General features: G+C 39.2%; 1 protein-coding gene across 1 annotated transcript in view; it reads left to right on the top strand.

Moving 5' to 3' along the window:
• LOC134805094 (uncharacterized) overlaps positions 1 to 16,279 on the top strand; it is a 91,562-nt gene extending 75,283 nt beyond the window's left edge. Inside the window, exons 72-85 of the mRNA XM_063778384.1 lie at positions 280 to 348; positions 432 to 471; positions 786 to 944; positions 1,445 to 1,558; positions 2,732 to 2,880; positions 3,481 to 3,718; positions 6,449 to 6,669; positions 7,542 to 7,677; positions 7,862 to 8,140; positions 8,631 to 8,818; positions 10,958 to 11,110; positions 11,424 to 11,519; positions 11,618 to 11,689; positions 13,321 to 16,279. Coding sequence (XP_063634454.1) covers positions 280 to 348; positions 432 to 471; positions 786 to 944; positions 1,445 to 1,558; positions 2,732 to 2,880; positions 3,481 to 3,718; positions 6,449 to 6,669; positions 7,542 to 7,677; positions 7,862 to 8,140; positions 8,631 to 8,818; positions 10,958 to 11,110; positions 11,424 to 11,519; positions 11,618 to 11,689; positions 13,321 to 13,503 — 2,097 coding nt within the window. The 3' untranslated portion in view covers positions 13,504 to 16,279. The remainder of the gene's footprint in view (positions 1 to 279; positions 349 to 431; positions 472 to 785; positions 945 to 1,444; positions 1,559 to 2,731; positions 2,881 to 3,480; positions 3,719 to 6,448; positions 6,670 to 7,541; positions 7,678 to 7,861; positions 8,141 to 8,630; positions 8,819 to 10,957; positions 11,111 to 11,423; positions 11,520 to 11,617; positions 11,690 to 13,320) is intronic.
• Positions 16,280 to 16,807: the final 528 nt, after the last annotated feature.

Below are 16,807 nucleotides of genomic sequence, written 5' to 3'. Positions count from 1 at the left end.
AGTTATTTATCAAACCAGCATATAAGTGAACAGTAGCTGTACGTATAGTCAAGCTTATATGCTCGTATTGTTAACTTGATGTTTTACACCATTGGGATTTTTCTGTACTAAATATTATATTTAGTTAATGTATTTAGTTATAAGGATAATTGCCATACCCTACCAGGGTGCCATGCGACCCATTTCCATTGTGACATCTATTGTATTATACCATGGTTTGCAATAAATGATACTATACTATACTATAATAAAATTTTGCTAACATTGTACCTATTACAGAACGACATATCAGCGAGTGTAATAAGGCGTCGGCTGGAAGGATCCTTCTGTGCCGATACAGGAAAAGAGGTGCGTGCCGAGGAGCCCACAATGTTCTAAACATATTTCTTATGCTAAAAAGAACTAAATTACAATTATATTTTTCGTTCTAGGTCAATATAAACAGATCGGTAGCCTCTAGTCAATTGATGTGTAAGTATAAATAAGAATCTACAGTGTATTTGTATGGTGACGGAATTATTTCTTTAGGTTGTTACCAAATATAATGTGGTGTTCGTAGCCGTCAAACAACGAGTAGACATTGATCTACTTATTTTGCTATGAACCTTAGCTGAATATGGTTGCCATGCTATATAGTTTCATATACTAGTCTTTGAATAGGCATCAATGATGAATGATTGTAATAAATTTAAATTTTTCATATTGCATGAAGCATGAGTATTTTAACTTGTATGTATTAACACAATACATAACAATGACAATAATTGTAATGATGTTTTTTACAGCTCCCACCCAAACTAAACTTACTAGAGTACCTGTTGTAAGCACGGACATCTCGAGCGCGCCGGACTATGCCCCCGTACAAGAGGATGACGAGTCAACTTGTCAATTAGAGAAAATTAATGAAACAATCAAATTGCTAGATGTTGAAAAGGAGGATTTAGGTTTGTATTTTCATATTTGTTACATAAAAATATGCTTAGGATGTGTCTCAACGATGAGAATCGTTATTCAAGTTTTCAGATTATATTCTCAGATAATAAATGCTGTTTAATGCTGTAATTATTACACTGTCATATTATTTATGTCACTAATATCAGTGGGGAGACACTCCTGACTTCGGTCGAACTCGGCTCCGTTCGGCTCAACATTGCTCCGAGCAATTATTAGGGTTGGCACCACTTGACTTCCTTGTGCGTGCACGACCACAGATAAGATAATCACTTGAATTTTGACAACCCTAAATAGCCGAAAGAATAGTGCCATATATTAGAAACGGATAGCATGATTCGACCCTGAATCGCTGTCAAACTTCGGGTTTGTAGGAAGTGTCCTTTCTGTACGGTAGTACTATTATTTATTCTGTGCTAAAATACTACCACAGATGAGAAACGCTGAAAGAGTGAAACTTTGTATTATAAATTAATGAAAGCAGCTTTTTCAGGAGATATGCTGAAAACGGAACTAACATACCGCAGTGAGAACAGTATGGTGACAATCGCTAACGTAAGGTCTTACCAAGAATCCGCCGACGCTCTGCGAGGTATCTCCGAGTCAGGTATAAACACAGCGTATAAACAATGCATACAGTAACAATTATAAAACATGTGTATCTTGGTTGTAATTGTATATAATGTATATAGGTAAATGTTGGTCTATTTCGGGGATCTCGGAATCAGCTCTAAGGATTTCGATGAAGTTTGCTATATACGAGTTTGCAGGGGTGAAAAATCGATCTAGCTAGGTCTTATCTCTGGGAAAACGCGCATTTTTTATATGTTTTCCGGTCAAAACTCGGTCTCCCAGATATTAATAATACTATGCCTACTTTCATATATTGATATTGTTTTTTGAATAAGAAATTTAATTGTGTATATGTGATTACCTACATTCTTCCCAACTTAATATTTCCATACATGCTCGCAATGTTCATCTTAGCCATATCATGGTATAATAATATACTCCGCCTGGTACTCCATTCCGAGATTCGCGTATGACCTAACTGACACGCGCCTAAGTCATCATGCTGTTTACAGGTTCTCAAACTTTGAAATGTGGGAGAATTTTAACCAACGGTGAAAATTATTTTAACGGCATTAATTTTAAGTTATTCATGTAGAAACATAGTAAAATAAAACAAATCTAATGTATTAAATTAAACTTTATTTATCTATACAAGACAAACGTTTAAAAAACTAATTCACAGTTACACATTAATTACCAAGCTTACGACGTGAAAAGTTTGGAAAACACTGCGACTGCTGACACTGAGCGAGAAGGAAATAACAATTAACACGCGTTCGACAAGGATGACGGTCAGGGCATGAAGTTATCTAGATCCGAATTGTCAAATGTGCACAGCGCTATCCTGTGTTGCCAGTAGTATAAACAGAATTACCCGAAAGTCTGAAATTTCTTTCGTGAATCGGAAGATATTGCTAACGAGTAATTAAAAATGACGTGTTATTGTAAAATTTAAGCTAAAATACATATAAATGAAAATTATAAAATTACAAAGAAATATTTTAACTTATTAACCATAGGTATAATGTACCCATGTAACATGTTATGTTGAAATAAAGTGGCAATGTTATTGTGACGTAGGCCCGTGTCACTCTGGGAATGGAAGATCATGTTTTATTAGACCATGAGCCATATAGCCGGCGTCACTATTAACATATCTCCGGATTTGGTTAGGTACTATACTTAAATCGTAGCTTGCTATTTGTAGAATGGGGTGACAAGGGATGGTCGCCAGTGGAGCGAGTTCGTTGCGTGGTAGCCGGCATAGCTATTGAAATGGCCGCCACGCCCGACGTCAGTCCGCTGCTCGCTCTGCATATCGACCGAGCCGCTCTCTCGGTGCAATGTGACAGCACGGTAAGTAACATTATAGTGTTTACATATCACGTAGGTAACTATGTATGTCGAAAATTTAAAGGGCCATATGTTCTGTAAAACTTTGTGCAATACAAGTGCGAAAAATAGGAAATTCGCAACGGGTGGCGATAAATTAAAACACGACCGAAGGGAGTGTTTTAAATCGACACGAGTTGCGAAATACCTATTTTTCGCACTTGAATCGTAATATACTAATACATACCTAGGGTAGTAAAGTAACAAATGTCTTAAATCACACGTAAGTAATTGTCACACTTATGATCATGTACGTGTGATCTAAGGCTTTCTTTTTTACTGCCCGACGTTTGTATTCTATTTTTATGTTCGATGGAGCCGGAAAGCCACTACTTCGTTTAGCGCAGCGTGCCGAAAGTTGACGCTTTCCGTGCTACGGCGGTGTACGCTACAGATCCTCTGACGTTTTCCGTGCTACGGCGGTGTACGCTACAGATCCTCGGCGAATGACCATATACAAAATTTCACCTAAAGTAACTTTGTTTGCATAACAAGTACCTGTTATTCTAAAAGGTTTTTGAAAAGGACAATTGTGATAAAGTTAGTTTTGTTTGTATTCGACAGGGCACTAAAGCAGTGGTTTCGATCGCTGACATCCAAGTAGACAACTTGCAATACGAGAGCGGGAACTACGACTTCGCGGTGGTAGCGTCGACGCGCGGCGAGCCGCCGACGAATGACGCGTGGCCGCCGCTGTGGCCCGGCGCCGCCGGCGACGCGTTCTCCATGCGAGAGAACGAAGCACGCCTGATGCTTCGCCTGTGCTATGACTCGTGGACTGTCGGCGACGACGCTTATAGAGGTCAGCGACATTATAAAAGTCCGTTATGTAATTCATTAGTATTTTATACAATCGTGATATAATAGAGAGTTTTTCAGTCGAGTACCGTGTTTAGGCAACGAAGCTTGCTGAGTTGCCTAAGTAAGGTACGAGATTGAATAACTTGATTATATCACTATTGTATACAATACTTTTTCTACGAGTTAACTAAAATAACTAAAATAAATAATGAATAATACCATACTTTCTACTTCTACTATCTGACTTATTTTACTCAAGTTAACAGAAATAGTAAAACAGTTAATATGAAAAACTACTACGTACATTTTTTAAGGTGCATTGTTTTCCCGTAATTACCTTACGGGTAAAAAATCAAAATATAGTGTTACCAAAATTAACCCAATGCAATACTTAGTTCTACTACTGAATAATGAATAATGCAACACTCAATCTAATCACGTTTCCTCAGTAGTGGGCAACATATTTTCATCGCTGTCACTCATTTTCATTTAGTATTTTTCACAGTTTCACTCACAAAACAAAAACTTTAACACTTTTACAAGTTTTCAAATTTCAATGCAGGGAAAATCTCGTGGGCGTCCATTGTGAAAAAAAGTTTGAGTTGGCCAACCAATAGACACGACGCAGCAGCGTGTTTAAGTAGACGGAAGTATGACAGATGCCGCGACGGTATTAGATCCGAAACGCCATCGTTGGCTAATTTGTATTGAGTCGAGTCTCCTTACACAAGCAATATTTTATCGAAATGTATGAAGTTCTAATTTCAAAATTTTTATAATTGACTAAACCGTATCGATACAATTATATTAGTTGAGTCGGAAGTGCCATAGACTATCCAACGTTAAAAAGAGTGAGGTTATAGAGTTGTATATGAAGTTGTAATACACAGATTATAGTCGACGAGTAGAATAAAATATTTATATATCGCTTTTACAATTAATTCGTTGATACCGAATGACCGAGCGTTAGCGAAGGTCTCAGTTTCAGCTTGGGCAAAAATGCTTTCGTATGGACATACGAGACACTTGCAGAGGAGAACATGCGTCCGTCGCATTTCTAAGCCGATTCACGTCAAATTTTGTAAGCAGGGTTGGTAGTTAGATAGAATATTATTTCTGTCGTTTCGTTATTTGGAAAATGTAAAAAATTGTGGAAATTAGCATAAAGGACTTCAGTGTCAGTAGTGTGACTCAACAAAGTATTTTTTATTATTCCATGTTTTAAGCTTGAAGCTTATCACGAGATCTACAGCTCATAGAGCCACTGGTTATAATTATGTCAGAATGACTAGAGTCAATATCAGTTGTTAGAATTTTACAGTTGCAAAAAGATTAAATATAAGAGGTTTGCAAATATATAATAATAAAGGAAAAAAAAATGTTTTTATTTCACCTCACAAAGGATAATTTAACAAACAAAATTTTTGTTTTATATTATTTTTACAATAGCCTTTGTGAGGGACTGGAGTCCGAACTAGGTTGGACCTGTATTACAGATCTCCAGGCCCTCACCCCGGAAATAAATACAAGTTGCAGTGATAACGTTACAGTATTAAAGTGGTGACAGTGGTCATTTATGAGGTACATTAAAAGTAAAAGATAAGGGCTTACAAAAATATATATAAGAAAATAAAGTAATGTGCACATGCCTATTTTAGTTTATAATATGTTTGTTATGTGAGTGCTGTGTGTGTGTGTGTGTGTGTGTGTGTGTGTGTGTGTGTGTGTGTGTGTGTGTGTGTGTGTGCGTGCGTGCGTGCGTGCGTGCGTGCGTGCGTGCGTGCGTGCGTGCGTGTGTGTGTGTGTGTGTGTGTGTGTGTATGAATGCGCTGAAAGGAGATCCTCGATTTCTTCATATGTCAATGTAACCAGCCAGTTTGTAACTTTCAATTTTAATTCTCTAAATGTCAATTTATAAATTTCAAGTAGTCTATTTATTTTATTATATACTTTTGGGCTCAGGTAGTGAAAAAGCCGTCCTGCTAGTGCCAGGCGGAAGCTATGGACCTCGCAGACATAGTCTGTACGACGCCTATTTAAAGTGCCATCTTCTTTAAATTCAAGGGTTTTGTGTTTCCTTATTATAACCTGTCGAATAAATAAACCTCTTACTGTTAATAAATTGCATTCCCGATATAGTTTAGAAGTAGGATATAAAAAGGATTTTTTAGTCATAACCTCTTCAATACAGCACGTTGTGCCCGCTCTATTTTCAAAAGTAAGGTTTTACCTGCCCCACCCCATACACAAACACAATAAGATAACAGGACTGCGTTAGAGCAAAATATACAGTTTTCAGTGTTTCAGGACCGATCACAGATCTTAGATTCTTAAATACGTATATGAGTTTTCTAATTTTTGTGTTTAGGTACTCGATATAAAACTAAAAACTAAAACTGAAGTAAAACTTGAGTCGGTATTTTATTAATCAATAGCACTGGTACGTTTTTGCCCTCGAAAATCCGGGCTGTGGTGATCAAACAAGCGTGCGATCCACTGAGAGCATCGTGTGGGAGCCGCTGTGATGTCCAGGCCCTAGAAAGTACAGAGTACGAGAATGGGTGATGTAAAATATAGGTGTAGCCATTTCAGTATAATTATAAACTTTTCGATACTTTTTATACCTATATGTGTGATTTTAATCATTCATCATTCGTCTCTCTCCATATTTCAAGATTTAAATATGAAAATAGTTAATCTATAAATTAATAAATAATTGAACTTTATTCAGAACTGACGGAGGTGGAGCTGCGGCTGGGTCCGCTGGCGCTGTACGTGGAGGACGGGTACGTGGGCGCGCTGGTGCGGCTGGCGCGCGCCGCGAGGCCGGCGGGGCCTACGCCCGCTCCCGGTGCCATCGTCGCGGCAGAGACACGCGCACTGCAGTGCCCGCTGCGGTTACGCTCGTTGCACCTGCACCCGCTGGATCTCACGCTCACGCTGCATACTGCCGTAAGATGTTTACTGATATGTGTCTCAGGCCTTAAAGTATATACCGTAAGGTAGGTGTATACCGTACGTGGAGAAAGGGTACGTGAGCGTGGGCCGCGCGGCCGACGGGACCGGCACGGCACTCGCGCCCGGAGCTCTCGTCGCGTCCGACGCGCGCTATAGTGTCCGCTACGGTCGTGCTTAGATGTTTACTGGCTACTTCGTGTGTATCGTGCTTTAAGGAGTACGTGATCTCACTCGCTACCATCTATACTCCAAAACGTAATTGAAGACCAAAAAAAGTAAGAAAGTGTTGCCACTGCAATAATTTGTTTGTAAAATAGTAAATTCCTTTTGATTAATAATTTTACTCCTACTATTTAAAAAAAGTACTTTTATTTACTTAATTTTACTTAAATACAAGACGCGCTAGTAAAAAGTGGCAACATTTTCTTACTTTATTTGGTCTTGAATTACGTTTTGGAGTATAGGTTCCAGGCTAAGCGGCCGTAGGAAACAAAATGGCACATGATTTCTCAAGGGCTTCTATCGATTGAAGACGATATCATACAATTGGCTAGTTTCCTGATAGTCAAATCAGCTTCTTTTTTAGAACTGTCAAAACGATTTGCTTAGGTATAAAGAATTTATATGAAAACGTGTGTAGTGACGTCACAGTCAACTCACCTACTTTTTATACTTCCATCAGATTTATTAAATAGAAATTGTGTTTAGAAATAACTGCAATCTATGTTTTTCTAATAATGATCTGGTGCTTTATTTCGTGTGAAATAGTTTATTTTAAGTAGAGGAAAGTACCCAATTCGATAGCTGCCAACTTTTTTGTCCTGTGTGTATTCTTTCTAGGATTAATAGAGAATATTTATGTGCAGGTGCGTATGTACATTGCGCTGGACCAGAGTCCGTTATGCCTGAGCGCGTTCCAGCAGACGGACATGGTGACGTGCGCCGAGCGACTGACGCACGCGCTCACCGTGCACTACCTCTCCGCCGCCATATTGGGCGCAGGTATACATTTATCCTTATAGTTTTAATTGTTCTCCTATATTTTTCATTTAAGGTCATCACGATCAATAAAAAATCGAATTGTAATTTTATCTCATTAATCTCATTATAAATAAGTAAGCTCTACTTGGCGGGGGCACTGCCGTACCCCAAGATGTGAAAATATGACATGATATTGTGTCGGTAGGTTGGGTCGTAGGCGGCTTGGAGCTGTTGGGTGCGCCGGGCGCATTGGCAGCGCGCGTTGGGGGCGCGCGCGGTGGCGTGCGCGGCGTGGCGGCGGCGGCGGCGGCCGCGCTGCTGCGCTCGCTCAGCGCCTGCGCCGGCTCGCTGGCGCGCAACCTCGACCTGCTGGCCGGCGACGACGACCATGCGCGCCGCGCCGCTGCCGCGCGCCGACGCCACCCCGACACCTTTGTTCAGGGACTTGCCGCCGGCATCACCAACTTCGCTATCAACATACTTGGTAATATACGGTTTAATGGTTGATGACATGATGGTTGGTAATGGTGACATACTGACGGCACGATTGTGGTATGATCTTGTTATGATACGATTGCTCAAACTGATGTGTGCACGCGAAATGCACAGGCAGTTGTGTCATTAGTACTAAATACACTAAATCTAAACTCATAGCTACACATGTCGCTCGCACTAATTTTATTTAATGATAATAGAAGGCAAACGATCAGACGAATTGCCTGAAGGTAAGCGATTACCGACGCCCATGAACACGGTACCCGCAACACCAGAGGGTTTGTAAATGCGATGCGATTCAAATTATAAAGTCAAAATATCGCTCTCAGTATCATAAAATCCTGCTGTCATGTATAAAATTAGGCATATGATTAAAACCATGAGAAAATATTAACAGACGCAAGTTACCTTTACCAACAATTTTAAACAACCGGCCCTTGTGTACGTATTATTAAGCTAAATGAAACGATCATGTACAGGCGCAGTGGGCGGGCTGGCGCACCACCCGCTGGTGAGCGTGGCGGTGGGCGAGGTGGAGGGCGGCGCGGCGGCGCTGCGGCGCGGCCTGCTGGGCGCGCTCACCAAGCCGCTGTCCGCCACCGCCGACCTGGTCGCCTTCGCTGGCCACGGCCTTCTGCGCCAGACCGGCTGGGACCCCGTGCCGCAGGTATGCCCACCCTAACAACTAGTATTTCGTGTTATAGTACAGTCTAACGAAGAAAGAAAATAAATTTGAATATGGTGCTTTCACCCGAGTTTGACAAAAAGATTATGAGATAATTGACAATATTTCATAGTTTCAACGTCATAAAATTATTTATACTAAGCAGATTTTAATAAAAAATATAGGAAGTAATCATCGATACTGAGCTTCGAGCAACACGGAAGGGAGGCGGCATTCGCACTATTTCCCCTCTGCCGAGGTACAAGATTTGCGCGTCAATCTAATCTAGCGCGGGTAATAAAACTAGTTGCACTTGGATTTTTCACTAGACCGAGTCCAGACGCGCGCGTGAACACTGCTGCACAAAAATGCCTGTTTGCTCGGTTTTTTGTTATAAAAAGAGGTCGGGGACATCAAATTTACAAAAAGAAAGTGTTACATTTCACATGTAATATTTTTTTTACATATCATACGTTTAATTACATTCAAACACAATTATTATATTTTAGTCTCATGTTGTTGTTGGATTTATCGATTTTGCTCGCTCAGTACAAATTGCGGATCGGTCGAGCGACAAATCCGACTTCTCATCTCTCAGAATACAATAACATACTTCAACGAAAATGTGTTAGTGTGCGTGTTGTGACACTTGTCACTCGTCCGTACACAAAAAGAGATCGAGGTTTGCAAGATTTGTCGTTGACGTGTGTCATTTTCTATGTATTTATGTCGTCATTACAGATTGGATTTTGTATGTAAGTGTGTGAGAAGTGCGACTGTGTGCACCTTTCCCCCCGCGAAAAATGGCAGAAATATTTGTACGGTGAGATATCGCTTGGGCCCCTCCCTTCCGATGTGTCGGAAGCCGGTGTTGCTCGAAGATACTGAGTATTGTAATGTTATTTCCTAAGATAATAAATTACGGTTGATCACGTCAATTGTTTACAAGAAAACAAAGGGTTTATTTCAATTTATTCATTGTATATGAACTGCGATATTGACTCATGTTGAAATTTACAACATATCTTATAATTATGTTCGGGAAATAACAAGTTATCATTACTAAGTAGAAATAATGGTAAAATTTAATTTACTAGACCATTTTCCTTGAACAAATTTTCCCATTGTCACAATATTTAAAACAGCGGAGATGACACATACTGTCTCGACATCATAATGTTGTGTGATATATGTATATGACACGTTTTATACCGTGTATGGGAACGACTGACAGTTCTACAGTACTTAATTATTGTGGTATGTAAAATAGGCAATTTGGACGTGGTTGACAATGAATGGCTGACAGCCTATAAGACAGCTTCTTATATCACATCACAATGGGGAATAATAGTAATACGGACTCTAAATCTGCCACACCTGAAGGTCATTTCGGGATGCCTGCGGGAACACCAGGAGGATACGATGATTCTGGACAGTTAGGGTGTACCAGCAAGGACTGATAGTGTCAAACAAGACGGCTCGAGGCATTAGGCTAAGGGCGGTGACTGGGGCCATTTACCACGAACACAATTGGCAAACGTTCTGCACGGTGGAGTCAGTAAACGATGTGTTATATAGTTCGTTTTTTTTGCATTAGAAAGAACTTGAAAGAAGGTAAGCGATCCTGACATGTCATATTAATTGAAAAACGCTTTTTTAAAAATCAATAACTATTACTTATGAAAGCAGAAGAATATCAATGGTCGTATTAGATTCATAATTGTTACATATTTGCCGTAACTTATTTTTAAAATGTGTTTTTCAATTAAAAGACACGTCAAGATTGTTTGCCTTATTTCTAATGCTAAAAAATGAACTATAGTGGAGAAAAATAACGAAACATGAACTTTTACGACGTGCCCATAAATAATGTTCAGATATTTGAAAGCAGCTTGGTCGCTCAGTTATAGACGACCAAAGACCGTAGTTGGTCATAAAAAAAATCAAGTTTATGGGTCACCTTTTATGAACGCACGCACCTGCGTGCTCCTCTACCTAGAGGAGTTTATATCCTCCTTGTCATTATTGCAGTTTTGAAAATAGAACCTTCTTGTGTATTCCATTTTATTCAAAATTCGATTTGGATTAAATCCTATATAAAGGCCTCAAGGACTCAGGAGGATATTATGCGTTTGTTTGTAGCGGCGCTCCTCGTGCGCGGGGTTGGAGAGCGGCGGCTGCGGCTGGCGGCGCGACTGCGTGCGCTGGTCGTTCCGGCTGGCCGAGGTGCACGCGCTGGCCGGCTTCGACGTGCTGGTAGACGATGCGCCGTTGCGTCTGCTGCTCACGCACAAGGTACCTGCTCTAACCAACCCATGCTCATTTTCCGGGGATAGCTTTTAGTCTATAGATTAAAGTTGAACTAAAGTCAAAGCAAATTTATGACGGTCCTTACCTTTTTGTGCACAAGACCAACAGGACAATCTAATCCGAGGTACGAATTACATATCTCGAACGGTCAACGTATTTATACCTAGGTACTGTAAATAAAATCATCATGTTTTAAGGTTGTAACATTTCGAAGTAGATCACATTTAAATATATACAATTAATTCGACATATCAACTTACCTTATCGGGTTTTCTGTATATGGTTTCTATTGTTTCAGTACCTCATGATTACTGACCCAGATACAGAGCGAATCGTTGAAATGGTAGATCTTCGATTCTGCACGCTAAGGCCCCACCAAGGACCTATCGTCGAGGTAAGGAATAACAAAGCGACTATTTAATTGTACCTACTAAATATACCTACATTTGAAATGATGAACACTCTCTAATACTTACCTTTTACTTTCCACAGTTGGTGGTAACGAGAAGACAAAAGGAGAATGTTGTAGAGTCTAAATCTGTGGACGAAGACGATGAATATCAGGTAATTGTTGACCAACGGTTTTCACAAGACCGTATTCATGTTAATTTCTTAATATTTTATTGATAATGTTTTATTTTTATTGTTTGAGCTGCAAGTATACGACATGTGATTACTGATTTAGGTGTAAACTGGTAGTATAGTGCAGTTCTACAGTACCGTACAGTACGTATTGTTAGCGGGGTTTTGAACGTGGCCTAACTGACAGCGTATGTCATCGGGTAGGTTGTGTAAGGTCATTCAGCATGCACTTTAGTCTCAGGCGATGCCGCTTGGCACGATTGTTCCTTAGGTCAAACAAAGTTGATCTGGCCCGGTAGCCAGGAGATCGTACCATGCAGATCCCCCAAAAAGTGGGGGTGAAAGGGTCGGCTCCCCAGGTCCAGTCTATGCTATATTCCTTCCTAGCCTTCTACAAAAGGTATAAGTTAGTTATAAAAACAAATTTATAAATTTCTTCCCTTAAGGGGGGAAAGGGGGGGGAGGAGATAGTTTGTATGGAATAAAAATAAAAATGGATGGAAAAATCATTAAAACATTATATTTAAACTTTTAAAATGCCAAATTCAGTGTTTTAGTAAACTTTTTTAATCTTTGACTTTGGGCATAGTTCCATTTGTATGGAAATCGTTACCGCCACGCGCTATAATTTTTTTTTTATTACGAAAAAATGTATGAATGCCTACTATAAAGTGATATTTTTCAGAATACATGGGCTACATCGTCCCATTTTTTATTTAGTGCAAATCGCCACACTGTGTTTGTAACATCCTAAATTACATAACATTTTCATTTTTTGTACAAAAATATTTTTTTTTGTACGGAAAGGTATAATAATTATTTCGAAAATGAATTCCCCGTCTCTAAATTATACGAAAATGATATATAACTTGCCCTAGTTGCTAAGACTAGGAAGGAATATAGCATAGATTGGACCTGGGGAGCCGACCCTTTCACCCCCCCTTTTTGGGGGGTCTGCATGGTACGATCTCCCGGCTACCGGGCCAGATCAACTTTGTTTGACCTAAGGAACAATCGCGCCAAGCGGCATCGCCTGAGACTAAAGTACATGCTGTTCCATACATTTGTGTTCCTTACTCAACATACTAAATATGGGTTCTCGCGAAAAGGATGGCAGCGTCGGTTTATGCATTGTCGTGTACCCAGTTCAAATTAAATCGTTTACTCAAGACCTAGTGCGTTTCCCTGTTATAGGATAACTCGGTATAATATTACAGCATTCTGGTCTAATTAAGTAACTAGACAAAACTTTGGAACGAAGATTGAATATTTTGATTTCAGTGTGTAAAGGCAGTCGATCATGATTTATCTATAAAATTATTTCGTCGCTCCGTGGCTTTTGTTGTGATTGCTTTTACTACTGATATACTTACGATTTATGGAGCCGCGCGCGAGAACGCAACTCATGCTAGACCGCCTGATCTTATAAGTGAAAGAGAGTATTTATTTGAAAATGTCAAAATCTGTAAAACTATTATTGCGTATGAATGTTAATGACAGAGCGTTCTTACACAATTATAGATATCATGAGTTCAGTAATTTCGTTCATGTCAGCTTTGGTAAATGGATCAGTAAGCAGGTACGGTAGTAAAGAACAATATTATTGTACACAGATAAGCAGCGCAGCCATGGCTCGCGTGGCGCGGTACACGGGCGCGGACGGGGGCGTGGCGCCGGCGCCGAGCGCGGCGCGCGTGCTGGCGCTGCAGGCGCCCGCGCGCCTCGCGCCCGCGCTCCGAGCCGCGCTCTCCGCCGCGCTGCACGCCGTCTCCGACGACCATCTGCACCTGCTCTAGCCGGCCCGCCGGACCCCAGCTATGTGACATCTTCCTACATACGTACATAGAATAGGGAATATTACGCGTAACTCTGCGTAGGGGGCACACAATCGAAGGGTACACCACGAAACAAGAAAATCGAAATTTCGTTATCTAACCTCTCTATCACTCTTGCATATTCGATACATAAAGAGGCAGAACGAAATTCCGATTTTAACGTTTCCCGGTAGGCCCTTTGTAAACAAACCGCCTTGATATATCAATGTTTTATTTTATTATCTGTGAAAACTTGTCAAAAAGCTGTTTAAGGCACAGTATGTATAAATTACTATAGTGCTAGTAGTGCACTCTGGCGGCAGAACGTTGCAGTAATACCCTCTATTCACTCACTTACGTAGGCTGCCATTACACTTGGTATTCTACTAAAAAAATAGCTAAAATCTTTGAGGTTTTAAAGTAAACAAGACTTCCCTATAAGTGTAAAGGTGAACTTAAATGGGGTAGTTAATGAACCATGTTGAAAGTCGTATATTTGTAACATGTAAATGTATAGCCCAGGTAAAATGCTCCGGTTAACCTCGCAATGGTTTGGCAGCCTCGTAATACAAATAAGGTAAAGATAATGCATGTTCCGGCCTAAATGTGTACGCATTTTATGTATTTCCATTGTTTTTTTTTTCACATCATTTTTGTGTATGTAAACTCAACTTTAAATTTAAATATATAGAGAAAACAGACTTTATGTCGAATAAGTTGATCTGCTGCCAGCCGTCTTTATCCGAGGCTAGCTTATCGGGCACGAACATTAAGGATCATTCGATCATCATTGAGAAATATTACAATTATATCCCAAATTACTAATTAATACTATTTATATCCTTTACAATAAAACATTCCTTGAAGAATTTAACGTAGTAGATCCTGTGTACATGTACGTACATATATAGTGTTGGCTGAGTACCTGGTTAAATTGCGTCAATGTACGTCATCCATGATGACATTAAACAACAATTTGCATTTAATCATTTTGCGTGACATTCCCAAATAGGCTGTCAAAGTAAATCGTCATCAACGCGACCGCACAATCGTAAGATTTTCTTTAGCACGAATGACGTAGGCATACCTATCGTTAATTTTAATATGATTCATATAAATTGCCTTTCCTTTAAACAACTACAGTTCACAAAACGTTAAAATTTAAGAGTAGGTAATGATAATAAGCATTTGTTGTAGTTTACGGAAATTATTTTTTATCTTGAATGAAATAGAATGCTATCATGACCCTTGTCCAGTGGTTCCGAATATTTTATCGACAAGTACGTTACTTTGCTTAATAATATTGTTTGCTGACATGTATGATATGTACGAGTATTACTCTCTTGGAAACCACTTTGAAACACATTGTAAATCTGTGGTCCTCGGACTGTCGTTTGAGAACTATGTCCTAGTCAAAAAATTATTAAATAACATTGTACGCATTGACCTTTTACATAACTCCTTGAGATAGACTCCTTATGACTTTTATTAACATCTAGACTTGACCTTCTGTCAAACCGCTTTTAGAAGTGTATACAGTATTATAAAATTAAAATCTTGTATTATTTATTTATATATTTGCTTAATCGAATCTAATGTTTGAGCGTTCCAGTTTCCAGACTATTCTAAACAACCACATTAATTAAATTAACTTCATCCTATGTATTAGGTTAGGTATACGTAATCAAATTAAGATGAAAAACACGCGAATGTTTATAAACATATAGTCCGATGGCCGGCTGCATGAAACCCATCTCATAAAAAAATAGAAAATACCTACCTACTCTAACTTATTTCTGGTCGGATTCCCAGTCTAAAGTGAGGCCGACCAAGATATACGTCAACAGGTTTAATTTAGGTACTTATTTTAATCCGTTTCTTTTATTCTATTTTTGATGGGTTTTTTTTTGATTAATTTTTGTACCACTTTTTTGCTATTTACACAAAATTTGCTAATTAAATAAGCCGCGGCCGACCAAGAGCAGTTGAAGCTACTAAAAGTCAGCTACCCCCACAGAGTAGGTATTTAAATTTTTGTATCAGGTGGGTTTCATGCAGCCGGCCACTGGACTATAAGGTTGTAGAGCTAGAGTACCTATATATAATTATGTAAATTTTGTACATTTACGAAGTCAAGGTGGAACGCTATCGAGCTAGTTGGTAGATTACATGGTAACATGTTATTAATTTACGAGATTTAATCATTACTCTAGGATGAATTGTGACAAAGGAATTTACTAATTTACAATATTGATTAGGTTACCTTACTATCGGTAGGTGCCAAATGAGTGTAACACCTTGGCTTTATCTTGTTTGTGGCCTTTTTCACACGACATAGTGAGAGAGAGAGATAGCGATATCTTACTTCTATTACCTAGTTACTGTATATTAGAGAGAAAGGATCTACTTTAGTCTATTAAAATAAAACCAGACTGACGGCATTTGTAAATATATATTACCACTGTGTTAGGAGTGAATATAAAATTGAATTCATTGTTATTATTTAGGTACAGTCGACGAAAGCGACAGTAAAGAGACAAATACCCAATAGTATTCCACGGTGTTGTACATATTAATATTAATACATTTAAGTATTAGCACCATTTAATCAAATGTCTATGAGTTGCATCCAACTCTCTCAAAAATAGGTATGTCTAATCAGACCGTGCAATATTACTTATGTATATTTGAAATTTTTAATGATTTTTTAACTTGTCAAAATTATAACTAAATAAAGAATAAAAACTATGAATTTTAACCTGACTTTGTATTTGTAACCTTACTTTACATGTAAAGTACTACCACTAGGCACATTTTCCCCGTTGATTCAGATATTCACATACAGTTTCTAAGAATGGTGCATGAATGGGGCCAGTACAGCGGTGCGACACCGCAACAACGCGATTGGTTGATGAGTTCGCATCACGCGCGCGGTTGGTTGCAACTAGTTGCATTAGACTGCACGATTGGCTCGAATTCGTGAGTGGCACACCTGAACTAGTACCATTTTTAGTGCCCGTAAGGCCCGAAGTCAACGCTTTGTGAAGGCCTAGGAAGATATGTAATATATATAAATAAGTAAAGAGGTTAGCTCCAATGATGAAAGAAGAGGTCAAAGCAATGTTTAACATTGTCTTTGGTTACCGCGGAAGTAACTCATGAAATAAGTGAAATAACATGTAAACGGATTATATCGCGTAATTCGCGTATAATGAACAAGGCCTGTTCACTTCCTAAGAAAGTTATGTCCCCTTATAATTGCGCATGTGTGCGCCTGAAGCTTCTA

Source organism: Cydia splendana, chromosome Z, assembly GCF_910591565.1.
Source record: "Cydia splendana chromosome Z, ilCydSple1.2, whole genome shotgun sequence".
Classification (NCBI taxonomy): domain Eukaryota; kingdom Metazoa; phylum Arthropoda; class Insecta; order Lepidoptera; family Tortricidae; genus Cydia; species Cydia splendana.
Note: the sequence above shows the minus strand (reverse complement) of the source record. Positions and strands in the feature narration are given on the sequence as shown.